At 46.8% G+C, this 24,136-nt stretch overlaps 1 protein-coding gene across 2 annotated transcripts in view; it reads left to right on the top strand.

Annotated features, from left to right (window-relative positions):
• The window catches only part of ASTN2 (astrotactin 2), a 598,062-nt gene that overhangs the window by 269,336 nt on the left and 304,590 nt on the right, over nt 1–24,136 (top strand). For both annotated transcript variants that reach the window (XM_090021411.1, XM_090021412.1), the window contains 3 exons: nt 1,811–1,895; nt 2,102–2,176; nt 2,652–2,789. In XM_090021411.1, coding sequence (XP_089877537.1) covers nt 1,811–1,895; nt 2,102–2,176; nt 2,652–2,789 — 298 coding nt within the window. The remainder of the gene's footprint in view (nt 1–1,810; nt 1,896–2,101; nt 2,177–2,651; nt 2,790–24,136) is intronic.

Genomic DNA, 24,136 nt, shown 5'->3' on the forward strand with positions numbered 1-24,136 from the left:
TCAGGGGTGTCTCCCTCTCCTCTTACTCCCATCATGTCTTTCCTACACCCTGTTGGCTGGGGCCAGAGGGAGTGAAGCTGGTTTAAATGCACTCCCTGACATGGTGCATACGTGCACGCACACCTTCCCGACTCTCACTGTGTTTAAAACTCAGCCCAGAGCCCTACTAGGTGAAAACGTTAGCTGAAGGGGAAAAGGAGGTGGGGAGAGGAGTGGAAAAATCAACACAAGCTTTTAACGACAAGCACACGTGCAAATCCAATTAATTTTTTATTTTGTCATCTCTTGCTCCAGGATATGTATTTCTCTCAAACACAGAATCAATTTGGGCCAAGCAAAGTTAGGTCTCTGGAATGGAAAATTCATGATGCCTTCAGTCCCTCTGCAGCAAGAATGGGGAGGAGGATCAGAAAAAGAAGAAAGAGGGATGAGGAGAGCGGTTTGGAAGTCCAACTAGGAAGGGGACCATAGCGAGAAGGGTTGAGTGGCAGAACTGAGTAACAGATCAAATAAAATTGTTGTTGTCATCGTGCATCTCCTTTGAGGGAGGAGGACTGCTGTCTTCATCACATCTATGAGCCTGGGATGGGAGTGGAGCCTTTCTGCAAGCGTACCTGGGGACTGTTCACATTAGGAGCAAGCCTTGGTCCAAGGTTTTAGGGAGGAAAGAGTGAGATGTGAGAAATGAGTCAAGATTACTTCTGTCAGGGGAGGCTGGGTGGCTTGCAGGACTGGTGAGGAGATAACGGAGACCTTATTATTCAGGGGGCTAGTGTGACTCTTTCCCAGCTGATGGGGAGATTGGAAGCTGTTGCAATGAACTGGTGGTCACAGATAGCATCACATGTGTGTGCACAATTCACGGAGCCCAGCTGCAGCCACGGGGCAGGGCCCAGCATGGACTAGGGGAGGAAATAACTTTTAAACGTGGAGAGCCGCAGGGACAAAGTCAGTCTTTCCTGACTTTGAGGGCCATTACCTTGGCTATCTTACTCTGCTAAATCCTGGCCTTGCTAAATCAGATTCCTCAGTGCACTCATTTAGGGCCACATCCTGCAGTCTTGATTCAGGCCAAGTCTGTGAGAAGGTGTGCCACCTCAAGGGACAGAGGAAGGCTCCGGGACTGTGTCTGAGTGCTGTGTTTATCTGTGCTGCAAGGCCCAGGCTGCACTTTATGCTCCTTCTGCCTGTAGCAGGGAGCAGATGGATGACCTGACCCTACTCCGTGCTGAGCACCCTTGCTTCCTGGGGGTCCTGTATGGAGCCGTGGGAGGTACCGAGGCGCAGAACTTCGTGCTGACTGGATGGTCTGTCTCTAACAGAAGAATCGGCCCCAAAAGTATTCAGTCTCCTTTAATCTCTTCCTTGTTCCTGTGTGTCCTGCCTGAAGTGCAATGTAGCTGCACTTAAGGCAGGACCAGGCAGAGGGGTAATCTTTTATAAAAGGTGGAGGGGGCTAGCTGAAAGTCAGAGAAAGCTGCAGAGAGTCACAGGAACAGAGAACTGGGAGGGAATGGTTCATTGAGTCCAGTGCCCTGGTATCACAAGTGTTGCATCGTATAATCCCCTTCATAAGCTTATTGCGTCTCTTTACCTTTCTCAAGCTCATCACCCTAAGATGAAGGAACAGTCTGAAGCTGTTTTGGATCCCACTGCGAACGCATGGGAGGAAGCAGTGTGAGGACTATTAGTATTGGCATCTGTGGATAAGCAGGGGCATGGATGGCAGGCTGCAGAAGTCCTACACAGGGATTCCTCACGTGTTCCCTGCAGACAGAAGTTTAATCTCTCTCTCTCGTTTCCCTTTCAGGAGAGTGCAGCTGCCATGAAGGCTATGCCCCTGACCCAGTGCATCGACATCTGTGTGTGCGTAGTGATTGGGGACACAGTGAAGGGTGAGTGGGGAGAAAACCTACCAAATTTCAGATAGAAAAGCTGGAGCTGTGCTCTTCTCCCTTGATCTCCTCCTTGCACATTATTGTAGATATTGCTAACATGCATAGTAAGGTGTAAACCCAGCTCTGGGCACCACTGGTGCCTTTGACCCTCAGTGTTTTGCCTTTCCTTGCTGACTGACCTACTCTCCCTCTTTGTTTCTCAGGCCTTGGCCCTACACAACACTTGAAAGGGGCTATGACTTAGTCACAGGAGAGCAAGCGCCAGAGAAAATACTCAGGTATATTGAACGATGTGTCGGTGTGCGTGGCTGGGGGGGGAAGTGCCTGTTTGGGTACCGTTGTGATAGGCTTTGTGATCGGTAGCTCCTGGCACCATCTTGTACTGCTGCTTGCTGATCTCTTGACGGATAGCAAGGCCCCTTCTCTCCTGTGGTCCCCATCCTCAGGAATCAGCACAGAAGGACGCATGAACAGAAACGTCCTGGTGTTTTCCTCTCTGTGGGTTAAATGCAGACAGTTCACAAATTGTGCTCTGTCTGCCGTTCCTCCCTTACCCCTCCTCTTTTCTATTCCTGTCTCATTTCCCAGTGCTTGGCTTTCTGAAGGGAGAGGCCCAGAGGCTTTGTAGTACATCCCATGATGCCATCAAACAGCCCCTGGTGCTGTAACTACCAGACAGTCAGATACTGAAGAAAGGCCTAGCATTTGCTGTGTATTTCCTGGTTTTATGCTACACTCTTGTCTTCCTTTTAGGTCCACTTATAGTTTGGGTCAGGGGCTCTGGCTGCCGGTCAGTAAGAGCTTTGTGGTTCCACCCGTGGAGCTTTCCATCAATCCTCTTGCCAGCTGCAAGACAGATGTACTGGTGACAGAAGACCCAGCAGATGTCAGGTAGGAAACGCATCTCTCTCACGGAGACAACTCTGAAAAAGATGAGATGTCCTACCCTTTTGGTGGGCTCCTTTTCTTCTAGGCTGAGTGCTCCTTGGTGTACTTTATAGTGTCATTTTTCAGCATGTTGCTTGGGATCAGCAGTGAATCTGCATAGGTGCTGGATGTTCACCTGCCATAAGGCATCTCCTATATCAGTCTGTTCCCAAAGAAGATCACATTTGCTATGCCCCCCTGCCTCCTCCCATGTCTCTGTTCATGTTTGAAGTGATAGAGCTCCACTTCAGTTGTTAATCTAGTGGAAACCTCTGCAAAGAGACGTTTGATGCAGCTTCTAGATATGAAGCTGTTCCATTGTCTAGTTTTGAGGAACATAGGCCAGCTCTGCACATACAGTTGCTTGGACTTACCTAAAGGCATGTTTTTAAATCCAGTTATACTGATGCAGATCCTGTGTGGAGCCCTCAAAGCAATCCACACCTGGCTTCTGGTGGTGTGGCTTGCATTCGATGCTATTACCAAGGCAGAGTAAGAGGTCAGAAGTGTCAGCAGCTCAGGTAACTAGCAAATGTCACTAATGCATACAAGCAGGAAAATGGAGTCTCTGCAAGGTCCAGGGTGGGTATAGGGAACAATGTCAGAAAGAATACTTGGTTGCTTGGCAAAGAGATTATCTTTTAGAAGCACTTATGTAAATGTCAACAGATCTGAACCCAGGAAATAGTTCTCTTGGTTTTCACAGCAGGAGGCACTAGCTGCAGGCAGAAATGAAGGGTGAAGAGAAACATGCATATACACTGCCTTCAGCACATTGCCGGTCTTCTGTTTGAGCTGCTTTTTTCCCCTGGTGTTTCTCTGAAAACCCAGTGGATTCTGTTTGGTTTCCTGACTTGGGCTATTCTTTTCCCCAGGTGCCATCTGGCTTGTGCTGGGTTTAATTTGGAAGCTGTGTCAACGGGTGTAGGCAGAAGAAAAAGCAGCTCTGCTTGTGGAGAAGGCTTGTATGGTCTAGAGTGTGAGTGGGTAGGAAGTATTGGGGCAGGGGGTTGCCTTACAGTCATTACCAAAGGCAAGTCACTTGTACACCCTGTACCTGCTGCACAGTTGGGTGTAAAGCTAGATTTCAGGGAGACCCAGCTACCATGCTGCAGCAGAGCTGTGATGGCTATCAGCTGCACCAGGGTAGCAGAGGTGCAGGACACCCCCTTCTTTTCCTAATATGTGAAGGTTTAACATATCCTCTCACAGCACAAGCTCCCTCCTTATACCCCTTCTCCCAGCCATCTGGCATTTCTGAAATCAGGCGGAGATTGAGAGAATATTTGAGTTTTGCTGTATGGCAACTTTGGGCTATTTAGCCTTTCTGTTCTAGATACATGCTCCCCTTTCCCCTGAATGTGGGGCCTCCTGTGTATCCTTGTCTCTGATGCGACACTGCTCTTTGGGTGGTAAGCTCCAATGAGTCTCTTTCTCTCTGCACTCAATAGCATGAGTAAGTTTGTTGGTATAGTTCCTATCTTCCTTTATGTTAGCAGCAAGCTAGACCCAAAGTCAGCTTTAGGAGAGCAGCATTTGGAGGAAGCAGCTAGGCGTCAGCACTTCTGGGTCCCATTATCTTTCTGCAGTGCCCCTACCCCCTGTGCTGTGCTAGCCCTCTCATTTTTCCTCACAGTCAGTTTTGCACCTGCTTTCTCCTCACCTTGTATTTTGCATGTGCTCCTCCCTGGGCTTGTCTGGAGAGCTACTACCTTCCCCAACTAAAGTTCACCTTATACCATGACACCTCCAAGATGCCCGTGCTGTGGTGTAGCCATTACCATTTGGCTACCAGGGATAATAGCTGGGCATTTACTGAACATAAATCCCAAATATGGGGACAAAACAATGCCCTGTTTTGCATTTGTCCCTTTTCCTTCTCCCCCTGGTGTGTTAGTTTTCTCATTTGTGCTGTAAGATATTATGGTAGTTGGGCTTCAAGGGTATATATACATCACACAACGCGTTGCGGGTATTCTTGGACTAGAAATATTCTGCTCCAGATTGCTGTGTATCAGTTGCACCTATTCCCTCTCGTCTACCTGGCCACCCCAGTGTAAACCGTACAATGTGTGCTATCTAAAGTGCTTTAACTCTATGGAGCTCAGATCCCCTGGATAGATTTTTTTTTTTTTTATCCCACCCAAAGCTTTCTGTGAGACAAGAATGCATTAACCACATTTAACCGATTGACATGGACTCTGGGGAGGAGGTTTAAGCGTCTTGACCGAAATCATGCAAGAAGTCTACAGCAGAGCCAGGATGCCATTCAGTGCTTTTGGTACTAAACTTTGGCTCTTCCCTTCATAACAAAAACAAGTAGCTGCATATTACACCTCCTACCTATGGGACTGTAGCGAGTGTTACTCTGTTTGCAAAGCACGGTGTGGTGCTAGAAAGCAAGGGGAAGGGTCAGTGTGTTGCTGCATTTTTAATGTCTCCCACCCCACCGAGCCAGGAATATGTCACCCCCCTCCCCCATCACTGCATTTTAGTTCAAGCTATCTTAATAAAGGCAAAGTCTATTAAGTTCACTTTCCTCTTGGCTACAGTAACTGTCTTTTGACAGTGATCCTCATAGAAAGTTCCTGGGATCACTTGCTCCTGGCAAGGGGGTGAAAGGATAAGCATCAAGGAGGGTGGGCGTGGGGCTTCTGAAACTGAGAACATCGCCTACTCCCTGGTAAATGAGACTTGAATCTAGAATTTCAGATATAAATATTGGAGTGACCCAGGTAGAATAAAGGGAGAGCAGTTCACCAAGCTTGTATCTCACATGCAGGAGGTGCTAAATTATTAAAACTTTAATAAAAGTAATAATAAATATTTGATGTTGAATTATGGAAGGTTTCACAGATACAGTGCAAGCCAAAAAACCATCTATTATATCTGCATTAGAACTTAAACACTTCTCAAGCGGGGATCAGGCTGTCAGCTCAGGTTCCTGGCTATCCTGTGATGGATGAAAACCAAGGCAGTCATAGCTTAGTGCTGCCGGCTTTTGAGCGTAACGGATGGAGGGTAGTCAAACAGTATGCTGTTTCATAGAAATAAAGGCCACGGTGATCATCGGATCGGCAAGTCTGGCCACCTGTGTATCATAGGCTATAAAGTTTCACCAAGATTTTCTGTATGTAGAGTCTAGTGACTTAGAATAAATATTTAATTCCTCAAAAAGCTAGAAAGTGCATCACATGTAGAAAACAGGAAACATCAGGGCATTGCCATTAATATATGTGCATATAGAACAGGGGTGGGCAAAATGCAGCCTGTGGGCTGGGAGTGGCCCTCCAGGCCATTCTGTTTGGCCTGTGGGGCACCTCAAATTTTTAGAAAATTAATATTTATCTACCCCTGGCTGCCTGTCATGTGGCCCTCAAGGGCTTGCTAAAACTCAATAAGTGGCCGTCCACCAAAAATAATTGCCTGCCCCAGTATAGAAGCTCAAAGCAGAAGGGACGCTATTTCTTGAAATGCCATCTTAAAAAGTATGCCTGTAGCATCCTTAATGCTTTTCCTTTAATCAGAATGTCCTTTTTGCTGTTTTGAAATCTTCATACAAAATAGCTCGGTCCCTTGAAGTTTCAAAGGCAGATAGACAGGCAGATTCCAGGACCGGACATTTGCTGCAATGCTGAGAATAGGCGATGCCATAGTGCCTGCTGTTCAGCAGGCCGGATTCTGTCCTGTCTCAGTGCTGGAAGTTTTGAGGTGCTTTTTTGTAACCAAAACGCTGCTTTGAAAGTTCAGTTTTGCAGTAAATAATCAAACACACCCTCTTCTGATCTCTTCACTCTATCTATCTGGACTATGTTATAGCTGGATGGGTGGACAGATAATGCAACTGTCTCTCGGGGGTGTCATTCTGAAGTAATGACTTCCAATATATGACCCGGCTCTCGGGCACTGCAATGGAGTAGCTGCATTGTTATTGTATCGCTGCACCTGGAAGTTCCTATTTGCAGAGCCGCAGTGCAATGGGAGTCATACGGTCATGTCCCTATGGTGGAAGTTCCCGTTGGTTGTGCGGCGAAGCATTCTCTCTAATACTGTCGTGACCCAGTGCCAGGGGTTCCCATATCTTATTCTGCAAATCTGTAGCGGTTGCAGCCATCTGAGCCCTCTGAGGTTCCTGTTCGCTGTAGTGTAATGTTGTAGCAGCAATTCAGCCCGTGTTCCTTTCATGTCCTTAATAACAAGCATGCTATGTTCCTTCAGACTTTCATTAGTCAGTCACCTTTTGGACCAAGGGTCACATGCACCAAAAAGTTTAATGGACGGAAATTGCAGAAAGCCTGCTTTTGAGGGAGAGAAAAACGCATACAAAGTCTTTAGAACTCAAAGGGTAAGGGTCTGAGGGTGGCCTTTAGCTTTTATGAAGCTGCTTGAGACTGTGAAAAAGGCAGATAGAGACCTCCCTTTCAGTGTCTGTCCAGTTAAGTGTTGGCTCCTGCTTCGCCCTGTTGTTCAGAGGCGATATTGTTCTTGTGCTGTGCCGCTGAGTGGCATGGCAGCGGTCAGCTGCGGGTGCTGACTGCGTGCAGTGTCTCTGGTGAAGCAGGTCAGCAGCCTTGCTTCTGCAGGTCTGAGTTCAAATGTGGACCTTGAGAAGCTGCTTTAGAAATGTAAGAGGGAAAATATATATCCTCTAGTGTAATCAGGAGTTAATTCAGAGAAGTGCTGCGGTCTGTGTTGTGCAGGAGGCCTGACTAGGTTGCCATATCAGTCACTTGTGGCCTTATAATCTATGAACCTACAAATTACAAAACGTATTCCATTCTATGTGCCTCTCGGTATATGTTAATCATGACTCATAGTAGAGATGATATCTTTTATTAGACCAACAAGATTTTTGCAAGAAAAAATCTTTAATTGAAAAATGTTTTTGCAAAAATCCTGTCGGTCTAATAAAAGATATCATTTCTACTACGAGTCCTGATTGCCTTTTCCTCGAGACCAATATGGCTACAACCTGGATACCTCTCAGTATATGTTATCATTTCACTCTGTCTCTTAGATGGTAACTTTAAGCATATTGTGCGCAAGGGCTTTCTATAACAGTGTCATTGCTGCATCAGATTCACCTGGCTGTAGTTATTAAACAAGTCACCGGTCAATAAAGGCACGCAGTGCCTGAGACACCCGTGTGCATGGATGACTGCTGCACACTGATCGGTAGCAGAAGTGGAAAATGTAACAATGAAACCATAGAGGAGTAGTTGAATGGGTTGTGCTTTGGGCATGGGTGAGCAGAAACTGCATGGTTACAGCAATTGAGAATGGGCTATAGAGCCTTTCACCTTTATCCAAGCCCAGCTACCTTGGCCCACAAATGGCATAGCTGATGCCGTCTCGGCGGCTTCTACAAATCTTCCCAGTTTTACCGAAGACTAGTCCTCACCCCCAAGCCATCCATGCTTAAAGGCCTTGTTACAGTCTGGTTTGGGGTCCAAGGATGGAAGGGGGCTGGTGGGGTCTGAACTGATCTCATTGGGTTTGTGCTTAGGGATGTTGGTGAGTGTAACACACACACCCTTTCTCACTTACGGCTGTGCTGCTCACCTGCGTTTGACAGTTTCATCTCTGCTCCTCTCTTCAAAGTGGAGGTTTCACGCACTCCTGCTTTGTCACCGATTCCAAAGAAAAGTTTATCATTTAGCCTGAGCAGACATAAATCAGAGGAGCAGAACCTCAGCTGCCAGCTGACATGACTTATAGCTTTATCGTTATGGCAACCATAGAAACAAATAAAAGCCCTGCTTTTGCTTGACAAGCCTTTGAGGTGTCCTGATGGAGAGGCAAGTGTTCAGCGGAAGAATGAATTCTCTTGAACTCTCTGTCGATTCATCTTCGTTTTGCTCCCAAGCGAGCCCTTTTGCTGCCTGAATTCTTTGGCAAAATGCAATCAACAGGTTCCACCCCCTCACACGCTTCTCTCGCTGCTGCACATGCTTCTTGCTTTTCAGCAGAACAGCACAGAAAAAACCCCCCAAAAAAGCTGTGTCTGCCGTCTCTGAACTGCCCCAGTACGAGAGGTGAGTGCTGCAGGGAAACGTGCAGTTGAATGCCGAGATTGGCTTCTGAGCGCAATTCCCCAGGGGTTTCTGTCCCTGCACTTGTCTTGTGATGCGACCTTTGAGCTAGTCAGAGTAACATGGTCAGAAGCGCTTAAGTGCATTAGGAGCCTAGCCTCTCTTTCAGAGGGGATTATGGTGTTTTGGAGTCAAAATTGCATTGAAGGTCAGTGACCAGGACCCCATTCTGTCAAGCTGAAATACCTTACCTTACTCAAGGACTGTATAACTAGGCACAGAAAGGGAGGCGACATTCCCAAGGTCACACAGGGAAGTGAGGGATAAATGAGATCTCTTGATTCTCGACCCAGCTACTTCTCCACCGGACCACAGCAAATCAGACACCGATTCCAAGACCCACTTCTAAACCAATGACTTATAAATCAGTCCATCCCCTCCCCGCCCCATACTCCTATTTCATGTAGAATGAGTTTTCTGCTTTTCTCAAGTGCCACCTGATTCGATACAAGAGTCTTTCTGTTTCTCTCTCTCTTTCTCCAAGTTCACGCATGCTGTTCTGTATTTCTCCGTTCTGCCCAAGGAATTCATTCATCGCGGCACCACCTGCTTGCTTACAGAACTTCAAGGAAACGAGATTGGCTGGGCGCCGTGCCGGAGCCTGGGTTACTGGATGGCGCGTGGCAATGATGGATGGATGGAATGGACGCAGCTGATTAGAGAGCCTGTAATGACCAGAGATGTTCATGGTAGTGCTTATTACAACATGGAGTCACAGGAGATGCCAAGAGCGACTCCCAAGCCCCTTCTCCTCTTCTGTATTGAAGATCTGCCTAGTGGGTCCCTTCTGTGAAGTGTGTCCCCTCCCTTAAGGACAGCCCAGGCACCAAATTGGAAGAGGGCTCTGTGGCAGTCACCCATCCTGTAAGAAACCAGTTTCTGCTGGGAGGGGGAATGGTTTAGCATAAAGCGAGTCCTTTATCAGCCCCTTTAATCAATGGTAGCCTTGAGCCGCAGAGAGCTACCTTCAAAGGCTATTGCTCTGTCGATAATGGCAGCAGCCGGCGCCGATAAAAGCAGCCCTGAGCCCCTGACAGCAGGTGCCGGTGATGAATGGACAGCTTAACATGATGGAGCAAATTGATCATTGCATCACCAACCACATCTTATTCATTTCTGAAGAGAGGGCAATTCATTACCCTGCGTGAAGCGGAAGCCGTGTTGTCGCCAGAGAGAACAGCCCCACCGCACTGGCCAGCAGCTCTTGTCACCCTGCTGGTTTCTTGCTTCATGAAGGCAGTGGAGAAGGGGAGCCCCACATTTTTAAAAGCCAGGATTGGGACTGTCCTTGGGCACAACCTCCAAGGCATGTAAGCTGGAGGAGATGTTTTGCTGAGAGGCAGATAGGAATATGCCTCAGCCCAGTGCTTGTAAACTCATCATCATCCTAGCTGCTTCTGGGAATCGTTCCTCCGTCCCTGCTTCCCACTTTGATTTATGAAAGCAGATTAACAGAGCCAGATATGTCTAGCTTGGCTAAGGGATGACTAAGTGGAGACCTAACCTTGCAAAAAAGTTGTGAATGGTACAAATGCCAGAGGAGGAAAGGAATTTTTTAGGATCTTGCAAAGCAGGGTAACTAGGAGTGAGGAGGGGAAAGAAAGTAAGTCAAACACTATCCTAAAATTGTCTAGGTGGATCAGATCTGAGGTTCAGGGCAGTCAGTCTCTTGCATCAGACAGTGCCCCTGCACCATCACTTGAGTCGAGGCAAAGCATGGAGAGCCCTTGTAGCAAGCAGTTACAAAATAACCTGGATCCTGGGCAAGTTTCTTCTGACCCCAGTCATCAGCATCCTGAAGTAAGAGAGTTTATGTTTCTTCCAAAGCTCTTAGAGTTTTTGTTTTTATTTTTATTGTTGTTACTATTTTTATTATTATTGTCACTTTGAACCTGATATCTTTGGTCCCTCTCAGGCTCCACCCCAAGGAAAACTGTAGAAACTAGGCTGGAGCCTAGTTTTAGCAAGTCCAGGAACCTGAGAGCATAAATAAAAGCGCTCCCGCCACCATTTTGAAGCAGGGGAGGCTAATATGATGCATGAGATGCTGCAGTGCTTTAATTAGAGAGGCTCTGAGAGCCGCTCTAATTAAAACGCCCACTCCCCCCCACTCCTGGAGCACGTGTATAACCACCCTGAAGTTTTACTTGAGTCTGACCACTCCTGCAGGACAGGGATGATTGATACATCACAACCAGGCAAAAGGGAGAAAAGAAAACCAGATTTTATTGATATGTTTATTGAACCAATTAAAAAAAACAAACAAACTCCAATTATAAGAATGCTTGATGCCAACCGGAAACGCTCCCTTTCATTTGCTCTGAATTTTTCAAAACAGGATTGTTTGTTATCGTTCTCTGAAGCTTCCCTAAATTCAAGTTTTTTTTATCCCACCTCTTCAAAAGACATGCGGGAGATTGTCTGTGAGCGTTTGTGATTAATAACAACAATGGGCACTTGTGACAACCCCCAGAGGCTCCAGACAGGAGCAGGCCCCCCTCTGCCAGGCTCTGTGCAGACACTTTACAAAGTCCTGATTTCATTTGCCTTCAAACAGCCTGTTGGCATGGACCTTCCTGCTCTGTGGTGAGGTGATTGAACAGGGTCCTGCAGGCATCAGGGGAAAAATGCAGGAGAGGAGCCTTTATAAAATGCTGAGGTAAAGCAGCTGGGGCACTGCCAGACTGCTCACTCCTAGAACCAGTTGCTTGCAATGTGGCTTTTCTTTCCCCTCCTTCTCCTCCCCTTTGATATTTTATTTTATTCTCAGGATTTTCTTTGGTTAAACAGGATCCAGAGTGTGTGTTATAGCTGCCCGTTCAAGGATGATGATGCATACCCTGTAACCTCTATTTATAGAGACTTGCAATAGTATTTTCTTTTTGTCTTTTTTTTTTATCCTTCCCCTGTCTGAAGTTTATTAACTCTGCCAGTGTGACCACCACTGATCTGTGAACAGAATTGTAGAAATTATGGGTAGAAAAGATGAGTTTGTTCATTTTCTTCCCAAGATAGGCAGATTCTTGTGGAGCATGTCCCTTCTGGCATCACAAAGTTGGGTCTATAGCTGCCCCACTGGTAATGGGTTTCCAGCCCTTCCTTGCCTGCACAAATGTCACTTGCCTGTATTCCTCGCCACTTATCCGTATTTTTTTTTTCTTGCCCCGGGGTCAGCCAAGCAATTCTGGATCCTATGAATACAATTCATTGTACACCTACAAGCCCTCAAATTGTGTTGGGACTTGTGCGGTGTTACCACGCCGCAGTGTTACGCCACGTGACCTGTGTTTGATTGTTCAGCATGAAACTCTTGTTCCAAAATGAATGAGGTCATGTTTCCAGCAGGGGTGAAAGTTGTTGCTATGCTGGATAATATCTGCTGAAAACTCCGAGTCTGTCGTTTGATTTTAAAAAGTATTTGTGTAATTGGAATGTGCCTAGAGTTTTGATGCCATCGACATCCTCTGCCGGTGCAAGCTCGACTGAGTTCATCTAGTCCAGGGTATGTGACCGGCTCCCCACACCAGGACGGAGCTGGACGGTTGAATCAATCTTCTCCCCTGTTGCGGGAGTTGTCCCATCTCTGTTGGGTTTTAAAAGGGTGGTCTCAAGTCATTGAGATGCCAGATATTACCTCTCTGGTGGAAAAGTCTGATGTAAAACACATGCCTGCCTTTTTCTAAAATTTGTCCTAATTCTTGTTTTAGACAGGATGTGTTGTCTCTGCGCCCCCTGCTCACCATTTTGCATGCACAATCATATACTCTACTATTTTTCAGGAACTATAAACATTCCCCTGCTCTCTCTCTTGACAGCAGCTGGTTGAAGCCTCTCCTTCTAATGCAGTGGTTCTCGATCAATTTTATACCATTTGTCCACCTAACAAGACTAAGGGGAAAAATAAGGAGGATCCTTTCACTCATCCAGCTATAAGAAAAGACAAGGGGGGTCCTGACCCTTGTGGAAACTTCTTATTTCCCCTGCCCTCTCAGACTGTGAGACTATGGCTTAAAGGTGCAGCTAGGCTGGCAGGAAAAGCAATGAGATATAAAGGGGGAAAAAAAATGGCAATGTTAATTTTAGCTCCTTGCAAAACACAGCTGGGTTTGGGGGAGGGAAGCATTGCTTCTGAAGTGGAGATAGCTACAATGGTTAAGGAATTAAATGTTTGTTCTTAGGTTTCTAAGCAGGTGTTGAAAACAAAGGAAAAATCATTTTAAAGGTACCTGAATTAAAACTATATGAAAATAATAGCAATGAAAAAAGTCCGTGGGGGTGGAGATGCAATAGTTATCAGCCAGGAGACGGTGGGTGGGTGCTACAGCTGACGTCTGTAGACATAGGCAGGAGGACAGAGCAAGTGGAAATGGGACCTTGGAAACCTCCTCCATCCTTGACCTTTCTGCCCCTTGGCTGTGTAATCGTGTGGAGAGGAGGATGCCAACTGGAGGCGGTTTCCTTTCTGAACAAGCCATCGGCAGGGGTGGCACAAAGAAGCTGGGGGTGAGGAGCGTGTTAGAAGATAACATATCAGCAGGGCTCATCTGCATACAGTGTTGCTCTGCTTTAATTAAAGGCATGATTTATAACTGATTGAGTTAGGCCAGTGTGAACAGCTGAATGGATGCTCTTGTTCCAGCTTAAACTAGGCTTGGGAGATGGCAAGCAAGCCCAAAGTAAGCCGGGGGCGGGGGGGACTTAGTGTGTCTGTGGTACCTGCCCACGTGCATGTTTTTTTCATGCAGTATATGTGAGGTAGATTATCCCACTTTCATAGAGGGGCAAGTCAGCCACATTTAACACAGGGCAAGAGCTCACATACAAACTGCTACTCTGGAGTAGCTGACACTATGTTTAAACCAGCAATTCTCAACCTTTTTAGCCCTAGCAGCCCAGCCCTCCACAACTTTGGCATCATCCCTGCTTGTGAACCACTGTGGTCAACTTGGGTCCGTGCCTTTCAGGTGCATGGTAGTGCCTCCAGGTAAAGGTGCACTGCATGCCTGCTGCACAGCCAGACCAGGACAGGCTGGGGCACATGCACATGCTGCACTAGGTTTCTGCAATCAGTGCAAAGCAGGCAGGAGAGTCAGCTTGTGCTCTAGCCTTTCCCAGTCCGACCCTGCATGGCATTGCCTGGAAAGTGCACTAAACCAGATTTAAGTCACAGAAGGATTTGCACTGCAGTTACTTATTGCATATAAATTGGGGCAGATTGGCATGTGAACGAGGCCTGAGCCAGGCACATGGTTGCACCTGGTTCAATGGCTTGGCCCTACAGGAAACAGGCCCATCCCATTATCGTGGAGTGGAGGGTCTCCACCTCTTTCAGAGCATAGACCTTATCTCAATTTATAAGAGAGGAAGGACTGTGAAGTGGTCAGTACTCTAGCCCAGGACTTGAGAGACCAGGATTCAAGGCATTGTTCTCCCACAGACTTCCTAAAGTTCTCATTAGGGAAAGCTGGCATCTTGTGAACTGCCAGCTCCGGGTGGGCTTTGCTGGGGGAATGTCTGTCCTGGAAGTGTCTGAATTGGACACTCTCTGTTTCTCTCTACCAGTCTTTATCTCCAATAACAAGTAATGGATTTCATAGATTTCATAGATTTCATAGACATTAGGGCTGGAAGGGACCTCGGGAGATCATCGAGTCCAGCCCCCTGCCCAAAGGGCAGGAAGTCAGCTGGGGTCATAGGATCCCAGCAAGGTAAGCATCCAATTTACTCTTGAAGGTGTTCAATGTAGGTGCTTGAACCACCTCCGCTGGCAGACTGTTCCAGACCTTGGGGGCTCGGACAGCCAGAGGGCAGAAGTAACACTTGTCAGGCACAAAACTTTCTAGGAGTTTCAGTAAATTTCTATGGTGAACACCCTGCCTGTGTGAAGGACAGACACGGTTTGCAGGGTGAGGAAGGGGAGAGGGCAGTGAGTGATGATCTCTGTCTTCTGAAATCTGTGCCTGTCTGTGCTAGGTCCATCAGCTGCTGAGGACAGTGACCATCCCTTGAACATCTGGAACAGGCCTCCAGGTGTGGTAGAGGCTATCACAGCTGAATAACTTTATTCATGCACCTGCTTCAGGGCATTTTCGTTCACAGATTTATTGACACTTTGCCTTGCCTTTACCGAACACCTCATTCTTTGCTCAGAGAATAGGTTTGATAAACTCAGGGAGGATGCGCTGAATTTTCCCTACATCACAGACAAATTAAATACACAACAGGTGCCTGAGGTGATGGATGCAGCTCATGTTTAACTACAGCCTGTGCTTTCATCGTAATAGTAACCATAGGTATGATACGCATCCAGTGGAGAACTTCAGCTTTTCTGAGATGACAAGCTGTGGGAGTGGAGAAGGACATGCTGGTCTGAGTCCAGTGCAGAGAGAGGAAATGTGGAGGGGAGGGGATGGAACGAGTGCATTCCCTGACTTGTTCTGTAATATTGCAGGCCTCATAACACTGAGATAAACAGCCCGATTGAGAACGTGAGTAAACGAGGCCTGGATTTGGGACAGACACAATTGTAGGCAGTGAACCGATGAGGCTTTGGTCTCCAAAGACAAATAAAGTTAATTAGTTTCAGCTTCTGCTTTGGAGCAGCCGGTGCTTGGGTGATGTTTCCATTGACTCTGGTGGATTCAGTACAGTGCTTCACGATTGCCTGCCACTCCTCCTGCTCCTGAGAGGAATTGAATCCATGCTGGGGCATTACCCACTGCCCTGAAGTGATTTATTTGGGGGGAAAGATTTTTCCCTGTACCTTGAGAGAGAGCTGGTGCTGCATTTTCAGAGCAGCTTTGCTGACTCTGCTAGGCAGCTCAGTAGGTGGACATCGGGCCTCACATGTAGCCCTGCTCTGCCCCAGGTCATTACTTCAAATCTCATCTCAGTTAGCAGTGGGTAGAGATTACTGTCGCATCATAAGCTCTGTGGTGGCCTGGGTGAAATGAAAGGAAAGTCTCCCTCTAGTTCCTGGTGAACTTGGGTTTGCATCACACACAACCTTGAACAGTTTCAGCAAGGAAGGCCAAGGCCAAATTCTTGCCTGTGATCTAGCTGGAGCCCCTTAGTCCTGTGCTTTCTGGCCATGATCTAAGCTTTTGCCACTGGCATGAGATCCTTCAGTGCCAGCAGAGGCTTGGATCAAATGAGTCCACATTCCTTCCCCATCCTCTTTATAACAACAGTTTCCATGATGCAGAAGAAATTGCCTGCTGCCCCTTTCCGGATAGCGTACATCCAGTTTGCCCCTTGAGTTGCTCAAAGTGGACTTGGCAGGGCTGGGGCATCTGGGTCAATGCACTGATGCCCTCCCCTCTCCCCCCGATGAGACTTGACTCGACCTTCAGTTCTGCAGGTCAGAATGAGCATGAACTCCTAAAGGACTGGGCTGGGGGAAGGAAGGTGCAGGGCCCCTGTCTGCCTTGTCCAGGAGCGTGGTTTATGCTCCAGATCTGTCAGTCAGGTGCCCTTAAAATAATCTGCATTTAAAATAAGCTGTTTGTGTAACACAGCACACTTCTTTTTGGGATCTTGTTCCCAGCTGCTTTGTAACTGTTGGTAGATGTAGCACAGCCAAAGTGCTTTGCTTTAGGTGTACGTCATATACTTCACCAATTCAGGTTTCACTGTATTCTCTATTTATTTTGTCTTGTTTTTTCAAGGAATTGATATGATCTTACAAGACCCCCCTCCCCTTTGCCCAGTCTGGCTCTGGTGGGTGCAGAGGAATTAATTTGCTTGCTAAACTCTCTCAGGCTACTATAAATATCATTGTGCGATGATGGGGTGGGGGAGTGTGATTGGTATGAATTTCCAGGCAGTATACAGACAGGTACTGAGCAGAGTGCTGTTTAGAAAAAAGCAAAATCAAATGAGAAGCTTGGTGAAATTGGAAAAAAACCAACAAAACCCTAGGTGAAACCCAGCAAAAATAATCCCATCCTGGGAATTGTCCTGATTTCACTGCCTGATGAATTACTGAGCACTAATCAATTCAACTCCAGACATTTCCTCTGGTGTTTTAAATATAATGAGTTGCTATTGGCTTAAACCAAATGCCTTTTATCATAATACAGATCAGCATCGTGTGGGACCTACTGCTGTGGAACAACACAAACTGTATGCCAGACACTGCACTCTGCCTCTAGGGACTCCTTATAGTCTGTGAGTTGAGTCAGGAGGACACCCTGTTAACTAAATGGAAATAAGTAGAATGACAAAAGGAAGGAGTGATGTGGATGCACAAGAAGAGTGCTGTCGCTTGTAGAATTAGCCCCGTCTGTGCCATGGCTTGAAAGAAGGTCATTCAGGAACAGCTGTCAAGCTAGCTCAAGTGTGTGTGGTTTCATGTGTGTGTGTCTGTATGTGTGCATGTGTACATGTGTGTGTGTGTGTGTAGGGGGAACATGGGGGAAGTATGAATGACGTTTAGAGGCCAGAACTGGATGTAGGGAGTTCTGAGACACTCAGGTTTTAAGGTCAGGAGTGGAGCATTATGTTCATTTAGGTTCAAACACCTGCAGAACAAGCCCATAGCTTCTGGCTGGGATGGAGTTGTATGTTCTCTCCCCTGCTGGGCCACAGACTCGGTGCTCCCTGGGGTGAATTGTGCAAGGCCTGGTTTCCATCTTTTCTTTCTTTCTCTCTAAGAGGTGCCGACCATCCAATTCAAGCCAGCGGGAGATGTGGGTTCTCTGCACCCCCTGGAAGTCCTGCCTTTCCCATCATGCAAATATGAATGACTTGAGTTAAATGCTGAAGTCAGGCACAGTTTATTTTCAGGCTGTCCGTGTTATTTAGCTTCTGGCACATGAGAAGTCCTTGAGGCTGGAGCAAAGCTGGAGGCCCTCGAGTACAGGGTGCTCCCCATGGGCAGGATGTTGTTATTGTGTTGGATGAGTAACTCCTCGAACACCTCTGTCACTAGCATATTGGATCTCGGGTTTCATTTCTGGTACAACCATAGTCTTTCTTATTCACTTCAGGCAAGTCGCACAGAACTTAATTCACACGGCCTCTTTGCTTAGTGTAAAACAGGTGAATTCTGTTTACCTACCACCCTTTACTGCCAGGGTTGTGTCAGTGGGCCTTAATGTAATTGGGAATCAGAACCAGAAGCTCTCTGTGCCTCAGTCCCACATCTATAGCAGTTGGCTACTACTTCCTTTCTCTCACTCTTTGTCTTGTTTATGTAGGTTGTAAACTCTGAGGCAGGGCATCTCTCTTGCTACGTGCCTGGCAAATGAGCCCAGATGACAGCTTCTGGCCACTGAGCTTCTGTAATATAAATAATAATAGGTCCCCATATGTATTCTTCCTTTACTGTGATCCTTTAATGCAACTCTGCCTAATTCTTTCTCCTCCCCAGCTCTTCCTTCCATCATGGCCTCCCAGCCCTGCCCCGTACCCATTGGCACAAATGGAGTAGATCTCCCAGATATTCAGAAGTCCTGCTGAACCCAATGACAAAGAATTAAGCACACACTAATACGTCTTCAATAATGTAGAAGGCTTAAAATGACATTAATGATGTGAGAAGTAAGGCAGGACACTAAGTAAATATGTACTGAGCCTTTGCAATGAAAAGGCTCTTTTATTCAGTTCAATCCACTTTTTTTCCCCCATTTGCTATGTATTAAGCAGAGAGGAGGTTCCAGCCTAAAAAAAAACCCTGTAAATCCGAGGCTTTGGTTTCAGCTCAGATTTGCGGCCCAAACTCCCTTTGGTTATACTTCTTACCGAGGGTACAATTATAAATAATTTATAACAGATTATTGATTAGTTAACAAATGATTTAGTACAGGGCCAGACAGTCCAAAAGTTTGTAGTTTGCTTATACTCTCTGTAATACAATACTTACATCTGTAATACACTTTTAAGATCTCTTAGGAGTTGTTTGCACAAGGCAGTAGCCCAGGAAAACTATTTCAGAACAGTTGTCACTAGCTTATTGTGTAGAAACTCTTATTCACCTCTAACATAGTCCATTTTGCAAGTGGATTAAATTCACCCATGCATAGGCATTCTTGGTGCAGGATAAAGTCTACACAGGGAGTTAGTGTGAAATGACTATTGCTCTTTCTAGTTATATCCTAGCTAATCGTGGAACAGTTTCTCCATATAACCAAGCTCTTAAGCATGCATTAACCCTATATAATCCATAAATGTAACTCAAACTTGGATTATGACTCTCTGAATTCAGTGGAATACAGGTTAAAGTTTCTAAGGGATCAGAGCTGAGCGATATGGATGCTGACAGAAGTGACATGACATTTGATTGCAAGATTGGCCCCCTGAAGCACTCTACAGCTGTGCCCTTACTGAAGGGCACAGCTGAAGAGTGCTTTGAAAGGGCCTGATCCCACTGAGAGTCTGAACCCTCATTACATGAGGGTTCAGATGAAGCACTTTAATTAACATGTGTTAGCACATGCTGGGAGCAGGGCTGGGCTGACAGCCTGGTTCCTGGTGCTTTTTTCAGCATAGGTATGGAGGGGAGGGCCAGGTGGAAGCTGGGTCTGGGGTTTGTCCAGCCAGCACTGGAGGGCAGCATGGGTGGATTGGAGCCGTCTTGCCCTCCCTTCTCCCCCAAGGTGAGGAGCCTCCAACCCACCCACCCCAGTGCTGGCTGGCTGGACAAACCCCAGAGGGGCTCCCTCCGCTCGCTTTCCCCACTCCCTTTCTGAAGACAGTGTCAAGGCTGGGGGGGAGGAGTGGGGCTAGGGGAGACCGGCTGCAGCCTCCCAGCCACTCCAAATTTCACCTTGAACGTATGTTGGGTTTGAGGAATCACTGTAACTTGCAAAGTGCTCTTCTGTTTGCACCTGATATTCTGAGTGCTATTAGGGCACCTGGCTCAGCACCTTTGCCTCAGCAACTGTCTTTTGCCTCCAAGCACAGCTGTGCATGCCATCACCTTAACCGCACCCTGGACATCCAGGGCTAGGTTATAAATTCTCTGGGTTCCTCCTTGAGACTACAAAGCGCAGCATGTGCCTAGACTGCCCAGGCTTCTTGGTAGCTAAGTTAGGAAGAGCACTTTGCTGCACTGTGATCATCTATTCTGTTTTCTTTTTCTTGCAACATTGAACTGATTTCTTGTGAGGAAATCATCCCAAAGCCTTCTCAGAGCCACACTGCACGGGATACACATTAAGCAACTAGAGACTCACGTGGGTTACACAAAACCAGCTATTTGGTTTGTCATATTTTGCCACTCCTGTGTCTTCTGTTTGCCTGCTCAATCATTACCCAAATAAATCTGTGTTTGAGCATTTTTCCTAAATGTTGGCAGATCCCAGACTCTTGAGGCTGAATCCTCTAGGCTGGTGGCATTACCTGCTGATGCAACAGCAGCTACTAAGGATCTGTCAGAGAAATACCCCAGAACCGGTTACCTGCAAAAGTCCTGACTGTTATAAATAGTTGTTTCAGAAGTGATTTCCTTTCTGACAGTTAGATGTATTGTTCTATGTAGCTTATTATACTGCCCTCATCATGAGAGGAGTCAGGTGTCTATGGAAAAGGACATTTTGATTGGAGGGGGGGGGGGACGGTTGTGCATTGAGTCCAGTTAACAGCAGACAGGCGTCCTCTCTACAAATCTTTATCGGCAGTCTCGCTAAGTGAGCTCGAGGGGCACTGAACTCTCCTCTTCCCTCACAAATGGTTTCTCCAGGGCAGAGTGGTGACTTATTGGCAGGCGCTTGTAGAAATGGATTGGTGCTTGCATCCCTGACTACCCAGCAGGGAAATTAATAAAGAAATGCATTTTCACATAACCATATTTAAAGGCATTAGTGAGCTACGCTTCTTCTACCAGCTCAGTAGCACTGGGATGTGTTTATTTACATTCCTTTTAACTACAGAAAGGAAGGATATCTTTTAGTTAAGGGTGGTTTAAATAAAACAGATGTAAGCAGAGCCCAGACTAAGCCAAAGAAAGTTTCAGAGCAAAGAGATTAATATGTGAATCATTAACAACCCCAGCAACTCTGGGCAGCATGTTGGGGTGATGGGTGCAGACGTAGCAGGGGGAGGTATGTCCAGGAATCATCAGCCTAACTATATTGCCCCATCCCTGCTGGAGGAGAGCATTGGAATTGTTGCTAGCCCCTTGCTCAGCCAAGGGAGGCTGCAAATGCAAAAGCAAAAGCAGGGGCTGCGAAGACCCCGTTACTGTGTTGTGTGGCTTCATCAGTTGTGGCTTTGCTGAGGTTTAAGGGAGTATGAAAAGATTTAGCGTTAAACATCTGTCTTGCCAGCCTTTTGGCAGCCTGTATTAGAGAGCTCTGCGTGTGCGTGCATGCCAGTTGTAAACTCCGTTCCCTTGCACGTGGCAGAGTTGAAGAGGGGAGTTAAAGGCAGAAGCCTGGCATCCTTTTGCCTGATAGATTGCAGCTCTTGATTGGCAACAGCATCTCTGCACGTGACACTTCCTTCTCTTGGAGGGAGATCAGCTGTTGCCCTCTGGGGTCACTGTCTCCTGTATGTCTATGCCTCACTCACATCTTTCTTGCCTGATTTGTGTGTCATAGGCTGTAAGGGAGCCCTTTCTCTAGGGTCTGATGGCAGTGATATGCTTAAAGCAACTGACTGTCCTGGATTTTCAGAAAGAGTCCTGCTTTCAAGGCTGTGTGCCTGAGGACTCCCTGAAATGGGGCTTTCATCGCAAAGTTGAAGATTTGCTTCCTGATAGGTACCCTATTAGGGTCAGGGATTCACAAACCATGCAGCTGCAGGGACCCAGAAAACGACAAGCTACTGTCGATGTGAGAGAGACTCTGAGCTGTGTCTGGTATGCTGCCATTGCCTGCAGTGACTCAGGATCTCTGTGGGGGGTCAGCCTGTGAGGCTGTGTGTATGCTAAGGTGAAAAGCACTGCAAGGAATCCTGTTTTTGTCTCCCTATTCAGCCCACAAGACAGATCAGAATTGGACCACTCCCCAGATCAGCTCATTCAGTCTAATTAAATACAAAGCGATGGGTCCATTCCTTATCACTCTTCATCTTCCTGTTTATTTAAGGAACATCGAAGGGCAGAGATTGCAACAGGAGCATGCCCCAGTTAGAAGAAAGCGTCTTCTGAGGCATCATTATTAGTTGTGAACTGCTGTACCACTACCAGCTCTTGGCTTTTTCTTCCGTGTTGCCTTATTTCTGCTCTCATAGCACAGAGGTAATGTTACCCTCTTCTGCCAGGTGTGGGGTCCAAGTCAGCAGCCTGTTCAGTCCACGGCTTCTGTCTTTGTTCAGTCCACAGCCTCTTTGGGGGAAATCAAACACAAAGGATTTCCCAGTACTTGAGTCCAAAAAGTTCCAGGAGTCTGACAGATGCTGTGAGAGAGTTTTGTGCTGCAGGGAGCCCATTCTTTTTTGAAAGGAGCATAACCATATTATGAGATTATACAGCATGAACTTCCCGAACTTCTGGCCTCTCTTGGCAGCTGTGACAATTTGATTGCTCATCTGTACATCATCTGCCAGAGCTGGGATTCAGGGACCTTTGAGGCATGCTGCAGGGTTCATCTCAGGATGGGGGCTGGAAGAAGGATATAGCACAGAGAGCTAAACAGGATGAATTATAACTGGAGGAGAAGCGGGGGGCAGTTCCAGGGAGGGTGGCAAATCTGTGCACAAGGTGATCGATCTTTTACAGCTTGGTGTTTGGAGTCGGGTAGTTTTTCAAAGCAAATTTATCAAGATGAAGCTGAGCATGAAATGCCGAAGTATGACCCAGTTAGAAAATCCAAGTCAAACTCTCTGCTCTGCTCATGGATTGAGGATGCTGCCTCACAGACCCTCCCTCTAACAATACAGTAACTGCTATGTTTGCATTTCATCCTAGAGAGGAGTGGGTTTTGTCCCAGGCCCTGAACTCTTTCTAAGTGTTGTCTGCTATTGCACATGTTCTGTGTACCACCCCCTCAGTAAGAGTCTCTTTGCATGGCTCTAACATTTATGGTCAGGATGATATCTCTGGATAGCAGTCTCAAGCTAGGATTGCCCCAGCTAAAACACAGAAATTGGGCAAAGTAGCTGCTTTAATGTGGCCATTGGTTTGCTCCAATCAACACCTCCGTACAATGAGCTGGAGAGTGGCTTGGGTGGGGTAGGGGGAAGGGCAGGCGGCGGTATGCTCCATGACAGTCTAGTGCAGCTGCATTACCCCCTTTCTGGGACATGGCATGCATAGGGTGGGAGTGCAGGTGTGGGGCACGCTTCTCAGCCGCACTCCAGTGGTCATCACAGAGGCTGTGCAAACAAGCCCTTAGTCTTTGTGTGCCTCAGTTCCTATTCTGCACAATGTGGCCAGCAATACCCTGCCTCACAGAGGCGTGCAGTGGTGAAGTACACTCAGGAGACTGAGCTGTGCTTGTAGGGGGGCTGAGTTGAACTCCCTCTAGCTCGGTGAGCTCATACACCCAGGGGTGTTTCAAATGGACATGCTCCAGTTTATAAAGAAGACCCTGGATCCATTATCTTGCACTTTGTACTATTACATTTTCCTCCACTTCTATTGCTCTCATCCTCAAGGTCATCCAGGTCTTTCAGTCTGATATCCCTGTCCTCTTCTACATGGATGATGCTTCCCAGGTTTATCTCATTTATAGATTTCATTAGCACTATTGTGGTCACTAAGGGAAATATTAAAATGTAAGTCCCAAGGTCTTTCCTTGACTGTAGCCCTTCCATTAGTAACTCCTTCCAACCCAATCCTTGCCTTTCAGCCCAGCCTGTTGTGTCTCCTTTCAGCCAACTCCTTATGCTTCCCTTAATTCTTGTATTAATGTCCATCTCCTCCCGTTTAATGATTCCCCACATAGCTCTGTCTCAAATGCATCACTGAAGTGCAGATCTGCATTTTCTTTATCTGGGAAATCAGCTGTATTATCAAAGGAAAAAAAAAAATCAGGTTAGTCTGATAAATGTAGGAGCCAACAGCTGGACACAGCCAAAGGAAAAGAGCACAAGAAAACAACGAGACAGTCTATTGATCAGCCTGAGTGATCCCCAAAACTAATATCCAAACTGTAGTGAAATCCTTACGTGGACAAGGCAGTTTTAACTTTAATATGTGTTAGCAGATCAAGAGAAGCCTGTTAACACATCTTTAAGAGAAGCCCTTCTCCTGGATGCATGCCTGCTCTTGTGTGCATTGTATAGGCTGGACAAGCTCCGTTGATAGCGGTAAAGAGGAAAAAAAACCAAAAC

Source organism: Crocodylus siamensis, chromosome 11 (genome assembly GCF_052110815.1).
Source record: "Crocodylus siamensis isolate JL-2025a chromosome 11, ASM5211081v1, whole genome shotgun sequence".
Lineage (NCBI taxonomy): Eukaryota > Metazoa > Chordata > Crocodylia > Crocodylidae > Crocodylus > Crocodylus siamensis.